The sequence below is a fragment of the Alligator mississippiensis genome, chromosome 3 (assembly GCF_030867095.1).
Source record: "Alligator mississippiensis isolate rAllMis1 chromosome 3, rAllMis1, whole genome shotgun sequence".
Classification (NCBI taxonomy): Eukaryota; Metazoa; Chordata; order Crocodylia; family Alligatoridae; genus Alligator; species Alligator mississippiensis.
In genome coordinates, this window is record NC_081826.1 from 93,314,409 (window position 1) to 93,329,935 (window position 15,527).

Consider the following 15,527-nt stretch of genomic DNA (forward strand, 5'->3'; position numbering starts at 1 on the left):
GTGACAGATGATGTGATAAAGGCTGAAGTACTCAATGCCTTTTTCACCTCAGTCTTCACAGGAAGGTCAACTCCCAAATTACTGCACCTGGCAGCACAGTTTGAGGAAGAGTGAGCAGGCAGCAGTGGTGAGAGAACAAGTTCAGGACTATTTAGAAAAGCTGGATGTGTATAAGTCCATGGGGCCACATGTGATACACCCGATGGCGCTGAGGGAGTTGGCTGATGTGACTGTAGAGCCACTGACTATTATCTTTGAAAACTTGTGGCAACTGCGAGAGGTCCCAGACAATTGGAAAAGGGCAAAAGTGGTGCACATCTTTAAGACAGAGAAGGAGGATCTGGGGAACTACAGACCAATCAGCCTCACCTCAATCCCTGGAAAAATAATGGAGCAGGTCCTCAAGGAATCCATTTCTAAACACTTGGAGAAGAAGGTGAGTAGAAACAGTCAGCATGGATTTGCCAAGAGCAAGTCATGCCTAACAAACCTAATTGCCTTCTATGATGAGATAACTTACTCAGTGGATAAGGGGAGAGTAGTGGATGTGATATACCTTGACTTTAGCAAGTTTTCTGAGATGGTCACACACAACATTCTCACAAGCTAAGGAAGTATGTATGGGTTGGATGAAGGGACTGTGAGGTGGATAGAGAACTGGTTAGATCGTCTGGCTTAGGGGGTAGTAATCAATGACTCGATGTGTAGTTGGCAGCCAGTATCAAGTAAAGTGCCCCAGGGGTCAGTTTGTTCAACATCATCATCAATGATCTGGAAGATGGGATGGAGTACACCCTCAGTAGGTTTGCAGATGACATAAAGCTGAGGGAGTTGTAGATATGCTGGAGGGTAGAGCTAGGATTCAGCGAGACCTCAACAAACTGGAGGACTGGATCAAATGAAATCTCATGAAATTCAATAAGGACAAGTGCAAAAGTTCTGCGCTTAGGATGGAACAATCCCATGCACCAGTTCGAGCTGGGGACTGACTGGCTAAGCAGCAGCTCTGCAGAAAAGGACCTGGGAGTTATATTGAACAATAAGCTGAATGAGTCAACAGTGTTGTGCCCTTGCTGTGTAGAAGGCAAAGAATATATTCTTTGGAGGAGCTGGAGGAGCTCAAGCCGCAGTCCAGAGACTGCATGCCATCAGGGACTGTGAGCAGGAGATAGACTCCTTCTGCCAGGCCCTTCTCCCCTGGGACACGGAGGGTAGACCAGTCTCCCTCCAAGACAAGGGAGGACTCGGGGACCTCTCATTCTGTCCAGCCAAGGGGATGGACCAAGGTGATCAAGGGCCCCAAGGCCCGCCGCACCAAGGCCCCTGCCCTGCTGAAGCTATGCAACTGGTACAAACCTCTTGCAGCCCCAGCAGAGCCTGCTGAGTTGCCAGCTCCCGCAGGCAACACAGGCACTACTGTAGCTACCACCCCCGCTCTCCCCAAGACAAAACACAAAGTGTTTGTTGTGGGAGACTCCATCCTGAGGGGGACTGAGGGGGCAATCTGCCACCCCGACCCCTTAACCCGGGAAGTCTGCTGCTTCCCAGGAGCCCACATCTGAGACATTGCGGACAAGATCCCTAAGCTCCTCCAGACCACTATCCCATGTTCCTTATCCATGTGGGCACCAATGACACAGCTCAGAGCGCTCCCAGCCGGGTCATGAGGTGCTACAGGGATTTGGGAGCAGGGCTAAAGGGTCTGGGGGCGCAGCTGGTGTTTTCTTTGATCCTCTCAGTCCTGGGCTACAGGCTGAGGAGGGAGAGGAGGATCCAGATAGATAACCAAAGACTGCGGCGCTGGCGTCATCAGGAAGGCTTTGGCTTTCATGATCACAGTCATGGTGAGAGAGGCAATGAGCTGCTGGGAAGGGACGGCTTCCACCTCTCTCCACTGGGGAGGAGGCTCTTCTCAGCCAGACTGGGTGACCTGCTCCATCGGGCTTTAAACTAAGCCTGCTGGGGGATGGGGGGGCTACCGCCACTGCTGGCCCACTGAGCAACCCTTGCAAAGCCAGCAGGCCATGGCACTCTAAGGAGCCCCCTGTCCCAGTCTTGAAACGATCTGTGGGCAAGGCAAGGGCCCCCAAGGGGACACTTGCATGCCTGTACAGAAATGCCAGGAGCTTGGGGAATAAGTAGGAGGAACTTGTCCTCCTGCTTACCGCAAATTATTACAATGTCATAGGGATAATGGAGACTTGGTGGAACTCTACCCATGGCTGGACCATGGGTATAAATGGCTATACCCTGTACAGGAGAGATTGAATAACAAAAGGGGCAGGGGCGTAGCTCTCTACGTCAAGGAGAGCTACGTGTCCCTGCAAGCTAATATTTGTGACCAGGGTGGACGAGTGGAGACCCTCTGGGTTAAAATCCGGGGGGAACAGGGCACAGGGGACACGATGGTGGGAGTCTACTACAGAACTTCCACCCAAAGCCAAGAGCTTGACCAGGCATTCGCCAGGGAATTGGCTGAGGCCGCATGCTCCAGGTCCATGGTTGTCATGGGAGAATTCAACTACCCAAACATCTCGTACAAAGAGTGCTCAGCTAAATCCGAGCAGTCGCAAAGCTTCCTCTCGTGCATGGATGACCTCTACCTGATACAAGAGGTCTATGGGCCAACGAGACATAAAGCGCTGCTTGACCTGGTACTGGCAATTGGGAACGACTTAATCAGTGACCTAATAATCGAGGGGAAGCTGAGTGACAGTGATCACGAGCGTATCACCTTCACCATCCACCATAAAGCTGGCAAGTCAGTCAGCAATATAGAAGTCCTTGACTTCAGGAAAGCTGACTCTGACAAGCTCAGGAGGCTTGTTGGTGAGGCCCTAAGGGATCACAACCCCAAGGGGAGGGGAGTTCAGGAAGAGTGGCTGCTCCTCAAGGAAGCGATCCTCAATGCACAAGCTAACGCTATTCCATCTCAGAGAAAAGGCAGCAAAAGGGCACAGCAGCCCCCTTGGCTCTCCAGGGAACTAGTGGACCTCCTGCATCTAAAAAGAAAGACCTACAAAGGATGGAGGATTGGATCCACATCCAAGGAGGAATACTCTGCACTGGTCCGGACCTGCAGGGAGAGAACCAGGAAAGCCAAGGCTGCGACAGAACTCCAATTAGCTACAAGTATCAAGGACAATAAATCCTTCTTTAGATATGTGGGGAGTCAGAGGAAAAGTAAAGGCAACACTGGACCCCTGCTAAATGGGATGAGACAACTGACGACTGAAATCCAGGAAAAAACAACCTTGTTAAATGGGTACTTTGCATCAGTTTTTCACCAGTCCCATGGGACGCCCGTGCCCATTACAGCATAGGGAGGCCTGGATGAGGGAAATTCCTTGCCCTCCATCAATGCTGACCTCATGAAGGAACACCTCGAGAGTCTGGATACCTTCAAGTCAGCCGGCCCTGACAATCTACACCCCAGGGTACTCAAGGAGCTGGCCAGCATCATAGTCCAGTCTCTGGCACGTATCTTCAAGAACTCCTGGTGCTCTGGTGAAGTGCCTGAAGATTGGAAGAAGGCCAATGTGGTGCCTATCTTCAAGAAAGTGAGGAAAGTGGATCCAACATACTACAGGCCCATCAGCTTGACCTCTATCCCGGGGAACGTCTTAGAAAAGATTATTAGAGGCCTTTCTTAACAGACTGGCCGACGGCAACATCTTGAGGGATAGCCAGTATGGGTTTGTTGTGGGCAGGTCTTGCTTGAACAATCTTATTTCCTTTTATGACCAGGTGATCTATCACCTGGACAAGGGAGAGGAGATTGACGTCATATATCTTGACTTCAAAAAAGCCTTCGATCTGGTATCCCACGATCACCTCTTGGCAAAACTGGCCAACTGCAGCCTTGGGTCCACCACGATCTGCTGGCTGGGGAATTAGCTCCGTGGTCGGACCCAGAGGATGGTGGTTGACGGAAGTCAACCATCATGGTGCCCTGCGACCAGTGGGGTCCCCCAAGTCTCTGTCCTTGGACCTATACTGTTCAACATCTTCATTAATGATGTGGACATTGGAGTCAGAAGCGGACTGGCCAAATTCTGGGGTAAAGCATCCACACGTGCGGACAGGCTCAGGAAATAGGTGGATGAGAACCTGATAGTGTTTAACAATGAAAAATGCAAGGTTCTCCATCTTGGGAGGAAAAACCTGCAGCATCCTTATAGTCTCAGCAGTGCTACGCTGGTTAGCACTATGGATGAAAGGGACTTGGGGAACATGATTGACCACAAGATGAATATGAGCCTTCAATGTGTGATGCTGCGGCTAGTAAAGGCTGCAAAACTCTGGCTTGCATCCAGATGCTTCTCAAGCAAATCCCAGGACATCATTCTCCCATTGTACTCAGCCTTGGTGGAGCCGCAGCTGGAGTACTGCATCCAGTTCTGGGCTCCTCAATTCAGAAAGGATGTGGAGAAGCTTGAGAAGAGTCCAGAGAAGAGCCATGCACACGATCAGAGGTCAGGTAAACAGACCTTACAACGACAGGCTGAGAGCTATGGGACTCTTCAGCCAGGAAAAGCGCAGGCTGAGGAGTGATCTAGTGGCCACCTATAAGTTTATCAGGGGTGTTCACCAGGATCCAGGGCAACGTTTGTTCACCAGAGCGCCCCAAGGGATGACAAGGTTGAATGGTTATAAACTCCTGCAAGACTGTTTCAGGATGGACATAAGGAAGACATAAGGACATAAGGAATTTCTTCACTGTCAAAGCCCCCAAGGTCTGGAATAGGCTGCCAATGGAGGTGGTTCAAGCACCTACACTGAACGCCTGCAAGAGAAGGTTGGATGCTTATCTTGCTAGGATCCTATGACCCCAGCTGACTTTCTGCCCCTCGGGCAGGGGGGCTGGACTTGATGATCTTCTGAGGTCCCTTCCAGCCCTAATGTCTATGAAATCTATGAAAATATATACTGGGCTGCATTAATAAGAGTGTTGCCAGAAGATGAAAGGAAGTAATTATTCCCCTCTATTTGGCATTGGTGAGGCAACATCTGGAGTACTGTGCCCAGTTTTGGGCTCCCTACTACAGGAAGGATGTGGGTACATTGGAGGTAGTCTAGCAGAGAGCGACGAAAACGGTCGGGGGCTAGAGCAAATGACCTATGAGAAGAGGCTGAGGGAATTGGGTTTATTTAGTCTGGAGTAGAGAAGACTGAGAGGGAATTTAATAGCTGCCTTCAACTACATGAAGGGTGGTTCCAAAGAGGATGGAGCTAGACTGTTCTCAGTGGTGGTAGATGGTAGAACAAGGAGCAATGGTCTCAAGTTGCAGCCAGGGAAGCATAGGTTAGATATTAAGAAAAACTTTGTCACTTGGAGGGAACAATCTACCCAGAGAGGCTGTCAAATCTCCATCTTTGGAGGTTTAAGACCCAACTGGACAAAGTCTTGGCTGGGATGATATAGTTGGGGATGGTCCTATTTTGTGTAGGGGGTTGGACTAGATGACCTCCTGATGTCCCTTCTAATCCTAATTTTCTATGATTCTATGATCATTGGAATACTGCGTAGCTCTGGTCATGCTACTTGTCCACTCAGAAATGCTCATTATGCTTGGGATAATTTATATCACCTAGCCATTTTTTTCAGTTTTAAGGCAGGTCTCAATCACCTTCACAGCTCAGATGTATAAAAGGTTGTGGAGCAGGAGGCATGTCTACACAAGACACTACATTGCTATAGCAACGCACTACAGCGACGTAGCATCAGCGGGCAAAAACCGTGACGCTGCAGCTACATCACCATAGCAACACACTCCCCTGCTATAGTGCATTGCTATGGTGATGTAGTGGCTAAAAATAACTGTGCACCACTGGCATGGCGCAGTAACAATGGCACCATAAAGGCGTGTCCAGGGAGTCAGAATCTAGTTCTTGGTCCTTTCCACTTACAGGCCACAGACACTCTGAAGTGTTGTACACTTCCAACATCAACATGCTACTTTCTACTTATAACTAGAGACAAAATTTGATCGCGCAATTCCATAAGGTTTTGAGGATTCTGAAGTTTGGGTCCAGCACTACCCAAGTTGGAGCTTCCAAAACTATTTCTGTCCAAAAAAGTTAAAAATTCATACTAGAATAAAGGTCGATATTAGAACTAACTCATACCTTTTCACTTGGGCTGAGAACATGGAGAGATAAAATATTTACTTGCTCTGCCTGAAATGCCATACATACTAGTCTATTTTCTATACACGAATGCAAAGACTAATCACAAGCAGGCTCTTCAGTTCAGGGCTCAAACAAGACGCTGCTCTTTTAAAAATATTTAGAGGTGTGAAATGTCATAACATCCCTGGTCATTACATTCCTTATAAGGAAAAAATTTGTACCTGGGCAGATCCTGCACTGAATTCTAGACATGTATTAGAGAGTCCCTTATAACCCATCCTAAATCCTTTTCACCTATAATTCCAAGTAAGTGTTCTATAAGACTCTACAGTAAATTGTTTTGTAGCTAGAATCACAAAAAATGGCAATTGGCAAGACAAGGTACTCTGGTGTTCTTAACAGGACGTAGTGACCCTTTTAACACAGCACAGGCTCAGCACAGTCCTAAGTCAAGTTTCAGGGATGTAGTTCCCAAGCTGATGGGTATAGTAAAGAATGCTGAGGTGGCATGTCAGGGGGATCTGAGAATCTTTTCTTTCTACACAGGGAAAGGCCAGAGAAGGGGCAATTCTGTTTTGATGTTCAGAAAGAGAGTGCATGGCAGAGGGCTGAGCTTTGAATCTCTTCAAGCCAAGCCCAGGAAGGCCTTCAGAAAAGGCTAAAAAAGACCATAGTGGAAGCTTAAAAATAGATAATCGTATGGCAACGTGGCTGGGTAAATAAGCTGAAGTAGGAGCGATGTTTTAGCTACAGAGACATCCACATCCAGAAAGAGAATTATGGAAATGTAACAGAGCAGAAGAAATTTAGCCTTGATGAGAAAGAAGCAAGTGAGAGCTGGTGGAGAAACCTGATTGTTGAGAGCCCCAGGACTGTCCTATATGAAAAAGTAAGATCTACTCTCCCTGACTCTAAGCCAGAAAAAGGCAACAAAAGGAGAGAAAACTTAAAACTCTTCAAGGAATGACCAAGGTCCAGTGAGACAGATTGGATGGAAGAGTTTTTTGTGACTAGATGGAAGAGTTTTCTCTAGGCTTTTCTGTGATTTATTTTTGTATATCCCAGAAGGAGGGGAGAGTTTTTAAATTGGCCAGAGGAAGAATGGCAGACACAGGTCTGATTCCAGACAAAGAGAAAGATAAGTAATTGCTACCATTATTTTTCATAAAGTTATCAAATGATTTTTTCTGCAAATATCAATTTCATTTTTTGACATAGCACAAATAGGACTAGCTGTATGCTAGTCATAACATTTAAACCTGCCCACTGGGACAACAATCTCATCGAGTTTTCCCACAAGCTTCTGGCATTCCTTAAACATTTATCAACACACTGACAACTAGTCTACATAATTTGATTTATGTTCTAAAATATGTGAAGGCGAAAGTGATACTGATGTAATTCTTGCATAAAACCTGGCTTCATTTTAGCAGGAAAGTGCTAAATATACTTTTAAAATGTATATGCCAAAAGTTGATTTTCCTACAAGAACACAAACATTATCAAATACAAACTAATTATGTAATTACATAAGCTTTAACATTAACATAATGTAATATTTGGATATATTAGGTAAAAAATAAAGCATGATTAAAATGGGAGGTTAAAATGAATTCTGAGCTAGTAGAGAGGCGAATAAGGTGATCCCCCCCATGTTGTAAACAATATATATAAAATTATATTTTAGGTGCTCAAAGGAAAAAAAAACCCTCAAAGAAACATGTAGTTTTTACATACAGTTTAGACCATGTCTCACTTCAGTTATTGCTGAGTAGGAGCTTTCCACTATCCATGCTTATTTTAGCAACCACAAACCATGAAAAATTCTGTTTAACTTTGCCTTTGTGCAAGCAGGGAGACCCAGCCATAAGAACTTAATCTTCAGTGATAGCAAGTGCCCCTCTAGTATTGTGATGCAGTTCGCAAAGCAGTGATGTTCCAAGCATGTGAATATATGAACCACAACACTCTGAAATGCTATGTAAGCAAGTTAAATCGCAACTGTTGAGCTCTCCCTTAACTAGAGAGTTAGGCTGCCTGCCTCTGGAATAACTGGTTCTTAGTACAGATTTTAGAGAGTCAAATTCAGCCCCAAGCATATAGGTACAGGCTAAGTAAGCAATAGAAGAAAGGCATAGGACTCAAGGGACAAGACCAGAATAGTAGCAGGGCAACTATGCAAATGTAGCAGTGAACCAATCCTGTTATGCTTTTCTCCAGCATCTCTTCGCAAAATTCAAATCCTAATCTCTAAAAGGCTGCACCCCATTTTGCTAATATGTAGTAACAATTAATATTTCTATATGTGCCCACGCATTTTTATCAGCTTCTGTGACAGCTCCTTAAGGGCATCACAGAATTTCTTTCAGAACTAAAGTGCAATCATAAATAGGCCAGAGCAAGAAAACAAGTCCACTGTTCTTTAAGGGAGAATTAGAATTTAAGCTCTTTGGAACAGAATGCCATGCACAATTCTAAATCCATTAAAAAATCAAGAGTGATACTACTGAAATACATGAGTGATATCAAAAATCAGCCAAAGTTTTGAATTTGGAGCATCATTAAATTTGTGTGTTTATACATCACCTTGAATTGTTTTGTTGTATTCTCCAACTCTGATAATTTCCCATATGGGGCAAGGACAACATCAGTGAGATTCACTGAAAATATGGCTTTGTCAAGGTTAACCAAGTCATCTAATAAGACACCTGTACAGTCATCATCGCATGCTGAAGAAACCATCGAAAAAAATATTAGTAAAACAAGACATTCATTGAAAAGAAACAAAATACTTGGATTGGCATATGACATTTACTTTGTATGGAAGGTAGGTCTACAAACAACAGCGATTGCATACAATATTGTACATTTTGTATCATGTTTTTAACAATGTAGGGACTGACTTTGATCATACTTATGCCAGTTTACCATCAGTGCACGTCTGACAGGTTTGATCCTGTAGGTTACAATGGTGACAATACAAAATAATACCATTGAACTGGATGTGGTTGCACTGGCATGGCAGTAGAGTTGGGCCAACTGAAATAGATTCTATGCTAGTGAAACTGCACTGAACTTTCCCAGGCCCATTCACATAAAAGCCAGGCAAAATCTAGTTCACAATTAGTAGTTCACTGTAAAAGTATGGTACCATAAGCTGCATAATTTGTTTTGCTACCAGCCACTAAAGGGAACCCAAATGACCAAGACAACTCCAATGGAACTATTTCAGCAATATGCAAGGTTTGCATATGAATATTGTATTAATACAAATGCTTACACAAGAAAAGTCTTGGAGTTGCATAATGGAAAGATATTACAGACTAACAAACACAACCTTAAACTCATCTGTCACATAGTACAAGATAGGTTAAAGATCACTTACCTGGATGTTGTTCTGTATTATTACTTTCTCATTTAAATAACATGCATTCTATGTAACAGATACTAGTGTTTTACTTGTTGTTCACAGTATTAAAAATCAACAGCACAAAAAATAAAATCCTGCAGTAGCTTAACAATAGAAACAATTGGCTTAAACACCTCAGAAAACTACACTTCTATACATACCACCTGACTGCAGCTAAAGTTATTGGGAAGAAACAAAGAAAAGCCACCTACAAAGACATTCATTTTCCACAAGGATGTGTCTTGGTTCACATTCATCACAGAGTTGTCCTGCCACACCCTGCTTGCAGATGCACTTTCCAGTTATACGATCACAATTATTGTCGACAGAACCATCTGGATAGCACTGACACTGCTGACAGCTGCCACCAGGTGCTTCAGGATCTCCATAATAACCTAGAGAACACCTGAAGAGGAAAAAAAGAGACACTGCACATTATTTTGATATCTATTAGCAGAAAAAACTGAAAAAGAAACTTTTTTATTACTAGCTGATATAGATGTTTGAAGAGCATTACTAAATTAACATTAATAATTTATACAGTCAGCCACAAACCACTCTATGACACTCCAGCTACTGTAAAAACATTATGACAACTGAATACTCCATTCAAGATGCAGATATGTACAGTTCTAATGAAAAATTTCCCAGATGGGGAATGCAATCTCACCTTTCACAGTACTGCCCTTCATATCCAGTGAGACAAGCATCGCAGTGATAATCATCAACATCTTTCAGAACACAAGTAGGACTAAAGCTAGAGAAGAGAAGAGATAAATTACAACCCAAATGCCAAACTATAAAAGCACAGACAACTATTTTACTAGCCTTGGCAGGTACCCACATAATATTTCCAGCACTAAATCTGCAAGCTTGCAGTGTCATCCACTCAACTGTCATGCAGTGGCTCTAGGTTACTTCTGTGACATTTTTATATATTTTGAAAATATGCACAATTTCATTGCTATTTGATAACTGTGTAGTATCCTAAAGTCAGCTTGTATATTTCAGCTTGAGTGATAAAACAGTGAATGTCCCGGAGATAACGAGAAGTGGGACTGGGAAGCCCCGCCCACAGGGCTCGGCACAGAAAAAAACACCAAAATGGAGAGAGAGAGGTAAAACCTTTACTTACCCGCAGGAGGAGCAATGCTGGAACGCCAAAAGGAAAAACCCACGTGGTTCACAAGCCGCGCCTTTATACAATTAAGGCCGGCAGGTGATGTCACAAGGACACACCAGCCGGCAAGGATAAAAGTGGCTGCCAGCAGTAGGGAAGAGAGAGCAAGTGAGGAGGCAGAGGCTCTCCGTGCCGGCAAAGGGTGGAGCCAGCGCAAGCAGGGATCGCCCAGACAGCGAGCAGCAGCAGAGGCTGCAAGGGATCTCCCCACCTGGGGTACTGAAATAGAGCACCAAAAGGGGAGGAGCTTTTGGGGTGACTCACCCCTAAAACTGCCGGGGACGCAAGGAGGTGGAGCTGTCGGACCAGGGCAAGACGGGCACGGTGACAAGGAGGGGGAGGCTGAAGCCAACCTCGAGGGACCGGGAGTTTCCCTGCACGATCACTCCCAGGTACCAAATCAGGGAGCCGGGCTGGGGGCAGAAAGGATAAGGGGACCCCGAGGGACCAGCATCGAAGAAGCACTGCCAAGCACAGGCAGGAGGGCTTGGAGAGCCAGCCAGTAGGATGCTGGACTGGAAGGTCCTATAGGATTCCTCCTGCATTTTTTTTTCTTCTTTTCTTCGTTTCATTTTCTTTACCCCTGTCCGACAGAGGCACCCCTGCTGGCTCCAGGAATAGAGCCGACCCGCTCAAGGGGGTTCTAGGGCCTGCTGTAACTGACCATCCTTCCCCAAGGAGCAGGGGTGATATCGTCTAGGGCAATAAGGAGCGACGATACCACAGAGCGCGTGCGAGGAACATCCATATCAGAGGGGGGCTGTTTCAAGACCAGGCGTCCCGCCAGAGGTTGGTGTAAGGTTGGGGTGTAGGGGAGGTGGAGCCCAACAAACATCCCACAAGCAGAGTGGTCATCGCTGAGGGGAACTTCGAAGCTGAACCCCACACTGACTTAACATTCAAAGACATGGCAGGAAAGTTTGGGGAAAGCCAGAGGGACAACCAAAGCCCATCACGGGGAACCCACAAAGCCAGAGAGCAGACATCCTTTACTGCCCGTGCCAAGGCAGCGCGCAAGCGGGTGTTTGAGGCCAGGCGGGCACAGTGAACAATGGATATGGTATATCCAATATAAGAGAGGGCTCGCTTAAACGGTCTAAGATTGGGCCACATTCATACCTAATGGTACTTCTAAAGTGTGATCACTTGTCCACCAGAGCATTTTTTGTCTCTGAAGACAAGAATTTTCTTTGTTGTCACCCTCCCTTAGAAGTTCTGCTGCAGAAGAACAGCCTTAAGTTGTGAATAGAGCTTTACTGGAGCCATGGAAGGAAGAGGCCAAGCAGATACTCTTAATAACACACATATCCTATCTATTTGAGATATCCCTAACCATGGCCCATTCAGTCCTCTTTGCAGGAAGCTATAGATTCCCAAGAATAACTCAGAATACAAGTTTCTGCCCCAAAATTAACTAAAGTCTAATAAAAATAGTAGATGATGTAAAAACTTCTAAACACAGGGAAATATGATGATGAGAGGCTGCTATTGTGCTCATGAGAAGCAGTATAATAATAAAATGCACAATGAAATTTTTGGTTACCTAATGGTGTTGGCTCTGGGGCAGGCACAAAGAGAACAGTCACGGACAGATCCAAGTACTTTCCCATAGTAGCCTGGGGCACAAGCACCACAGTGATCACCAGTTGTGTTATCTCTGCAGTTCTAGTACACAAAGAAATGCAGACAGTTTAAAAACAATAACAACAATTTTCTATTCTCTGCAATAAAAATATGTACATTGATCTTACAGCAGGGTTACTTATATATAACCTTATAACAAGATTTAGGGTAAGAATTCCTGACATTTATAGGAGTAACAGACTTCAGATCTATAAATGGTAAGAACAACAGAATGAGATGGGGAGCCCTAAATAAGCCTTCAGATTCATACTGTAGGAGAGGCCTGGCAAAGAAAGAGGTGCTCAGGCACAAGCCTGAGGGATGCCAAGAAACATTACTTAAACTGTGAATTTAACATCTAAATGAAAGAAAATACGCTAGCTTGAAAAAGCAAACAGTAATAATTTGAAAAGCAATGGAGAAAATTTCAGTTCTTTCAAAAGATTGTCTGACCCTTCTACAGCAGTGGAAAGAATACTTTAAAGTAAGCATAAGCTGTTAAGGAGTTGTTTTCATCACAGAATCATCCTATAGGGATTTGAAAACAGTCCTAAAGTCATCCCTAGGTAGCAGTGTAGATACATTCTTTATTTCATTGCAAGTCAAGCCAGTTCTCATCTAGCCTACAATTTCTGGGGTAGATGTAACATATTGCTACTTCTTTTCTAACCTTGGTCAAACTCTAAGACACATGAGGTATAGAAAGAAGGGTTTTTTTTGCCATTAAAAGTGCTTTATGGCCATGACTTAACAGAAGTGCACAGCGTTACAGCATTTAAAAAATGGGTACAGCACTTTAAATTAACCCTTGTTAAATGAGGTATTCAATTTGAAGTGCTGTATTTTACAGCACTTTAACAAGCTACAGCACTTTAAATAACTTCTATATACTGGTCAAATTTCTGACCAGTAGAAAAGCCCCAGGAGGCTTCAAAGCGCCCCCTACCTCCTAGCCTGGAAAGTGCAGGGAGGTTCAGAGCCCCATTCCTCCTCCCAAACACTGCATTTATGTCATGTTTAAGAATGCTGTAACTTCATAGTATTATAAAAAGTGATCTAAATTACAGGGCTGCAAAACATGCACAAAGCACTTCTGTACACACCCATGGTAATTTTGCTGATGGAACAGTCAGTATACCTTTGCTTATATGTTTTCCTGTTTTAAATCTGTAACTTTTTAAAAATTTTGAATAACTGTTTTTCACTGGAGTGTCACAGCCTCCTACAATTTGATGAAGACTGTCTTGCTATCAAAAGCCTGTCTAACTTTATTCCAACCAAGCAGTTGGTCCATTAAAAGACACTGCCCCAGAAAAATCCTTTCCTCTTGCATAATTCCTGGACCATCGTGGCTATATCATCACTCTAACACTACCGCAGCCTCATAGAAAATATTTCTTCAGCTCATCAACTATTAACATTAGATGCTCTGAAAAATTACCATATTAATGGAACTAACTGTACATACCAGGCATTTTCCTGTTTCCAAGTCACAGATCTCACTATGGTTATTGCACTGACATGGTACACACGGCATTATCAATGGACGTGGCTCTTTTACATTCAGGTCTGCATGTTTTTCCCTGTAGTATCCAAGAGCACAGCTCTATAGATATAGGAGGACATGAAATAGCGCATAAGAAATAAATAAAGCTTTATACATGAAGCCAGTTTTTGAAACCTTTTAAGGTAAGATGTTTTATCAGAAATGAAAGGCACAGAAAGGTGTTTTGTTTACTAAGTGGCTGTATACCTGACACGAAAATCCAGCATAGCCAGGTGGACATTCACATTGCTCTATGAGATGTGCTCTCTCTCTGCCCAAATGCATGTCCTCAATTTTCATTCCTATTTCCATTGAGATATTTGCAATTCTATAAAACATATTCAGAGGAGAATAAAACAACACAAATATCAATAGCAAGTAAAGCTGATCCCCAAAGTTGGATCAACTTGGTGGTTTGGATAAGAGATTTTAGTTTGATCTGTCCACAAAGTAGGATCTTATGCACATCTAAATTTCTTCAAACTTGAGAGTATCTAGATATGGTGCCCTGGTTAAGGTCCATCACTACTATATGATGAAATATCATCTCTGCAACTTGTATAGTCATCTAAATTTATTGAAAGTGAGTAAGAAATGGATGTAAAATATCAATATGCTGAGTTGGGACTCTTTTATACTTGCCTCACAGATGTATGATGGTTCCCAAAATGCAATTTTGTATATGAAAACCATTTTATTTATTTTTAATGAAGGTCACTTGATTTTGTTTTTAATTTCAAAAGTAAAAGTAAAGATACTGCAGTGAGTAAGCCAATAACTATAAAAGGATGATAGGAAACTTTATAGGAGAAACATGCAAGCCCATCTGATGTCTGCCATACAAGATAGTGATTTAGTAGGCAAGTCATTGTACTCCTTTTATGAACCTTTTCAGAGCAGCAGAGCCCTTAGCACTTCTCAGAAGATGAAGAGGTTCAAGGGAGTCTTTTTCCATTCAAACTATTAGGTGCGTTTGCACTGAATTCCAAGGAATCAGGGTAACGCTCAAATATATGATATTTCTCTCATTAGAATTAAGCCTTTAATGCCATCTTGGTTTATAACTATTACCGAGATAAATTCAAGTCAATGTAATGAAATATATTAGTCCAAAGGATTCTTTACCTGCTTTGCTGTAATCCTTGACCATACGATGCTTTGATAAGGACATACTCAACATTGCTAAGCACTGACATAAAGTCGGAGTGTGAGACAGGTTGGTCAGACACAGAGTTAAAGTATTTCCAGAAATGCTAGAGGGAACACAATTAAAATAAATTAAGGAATGAATGTTCAAAGCTACATATTTATTGAAAGACAACAATCTCTCCTGGGAAAATATAGTCACTACATCACAGTGATCTGTCTCCAATAAAAAGGAATCCAGCTCATTCAAGGACTTGACTACACCAGTCCTTCAAAATAGCCACCTGAAGTTTCTAGAGAATGAAACAAACTACTCATTTCTACTCTCTGACTTTGTTATAGCATCCCAGCGCCTTCCTAACTAAATAAAAAATAAAGGTCAATTCCAAAAGATGACATTTTGGCTGAGCTCAAAACGCAATGCCACTAAAAACTGTGAGAGTTGGCCAAGGATAGCAAAGTTCACATGCATTTAATTTATTCATTAAATT

General features: G+C 43.5%; 1 protein-coding gene across 4 annotated transcripts in view; it reads right to left on the bottom strand.

Moving 5' to 3' along the window:
• The window catches only part of LAMA1 (laminin subunit alpha 1), a 168,260-nt gene that overhangs the window by 41,516 nt on the left and 111,217 nt on the right, over positions 1–15,527 (bottom strand). For all 4 annotated transcript variants that reach the window (XM_019490435.2, XM_019490434.2, XM_006262939.4 and 1 more), the window contains 7 exons: positions 15,016–15,143; positions 14,098–14,218; positions 13,813–13,950; positions 12,265–12,386; positions 10,212–10,298; positions 9,754–9,947; positions 8,719–8,861 (listed from right to left, as the gene is read on the bottom strand). In XM_019490435.2, the coding sequence (XP_019345980.1) occupies positions 8,719–8,861; positions 9,754–9,947; positions 10,212–10,298; positions 12,265–12,386; positions 13,813–13,950; positions 14,098–14,218; positions 15,016–15,143 (933 nt within the window). The remainder of the gene's footprint in view (positions 1–8,718; positions 8,862–9,753; positions 9,948–10,211; positions 10,299–12,264; positions 12,387–13,812; positions 13,951–14,097; positions 14,219–15,015; positions 15,144–15,527) is intronic.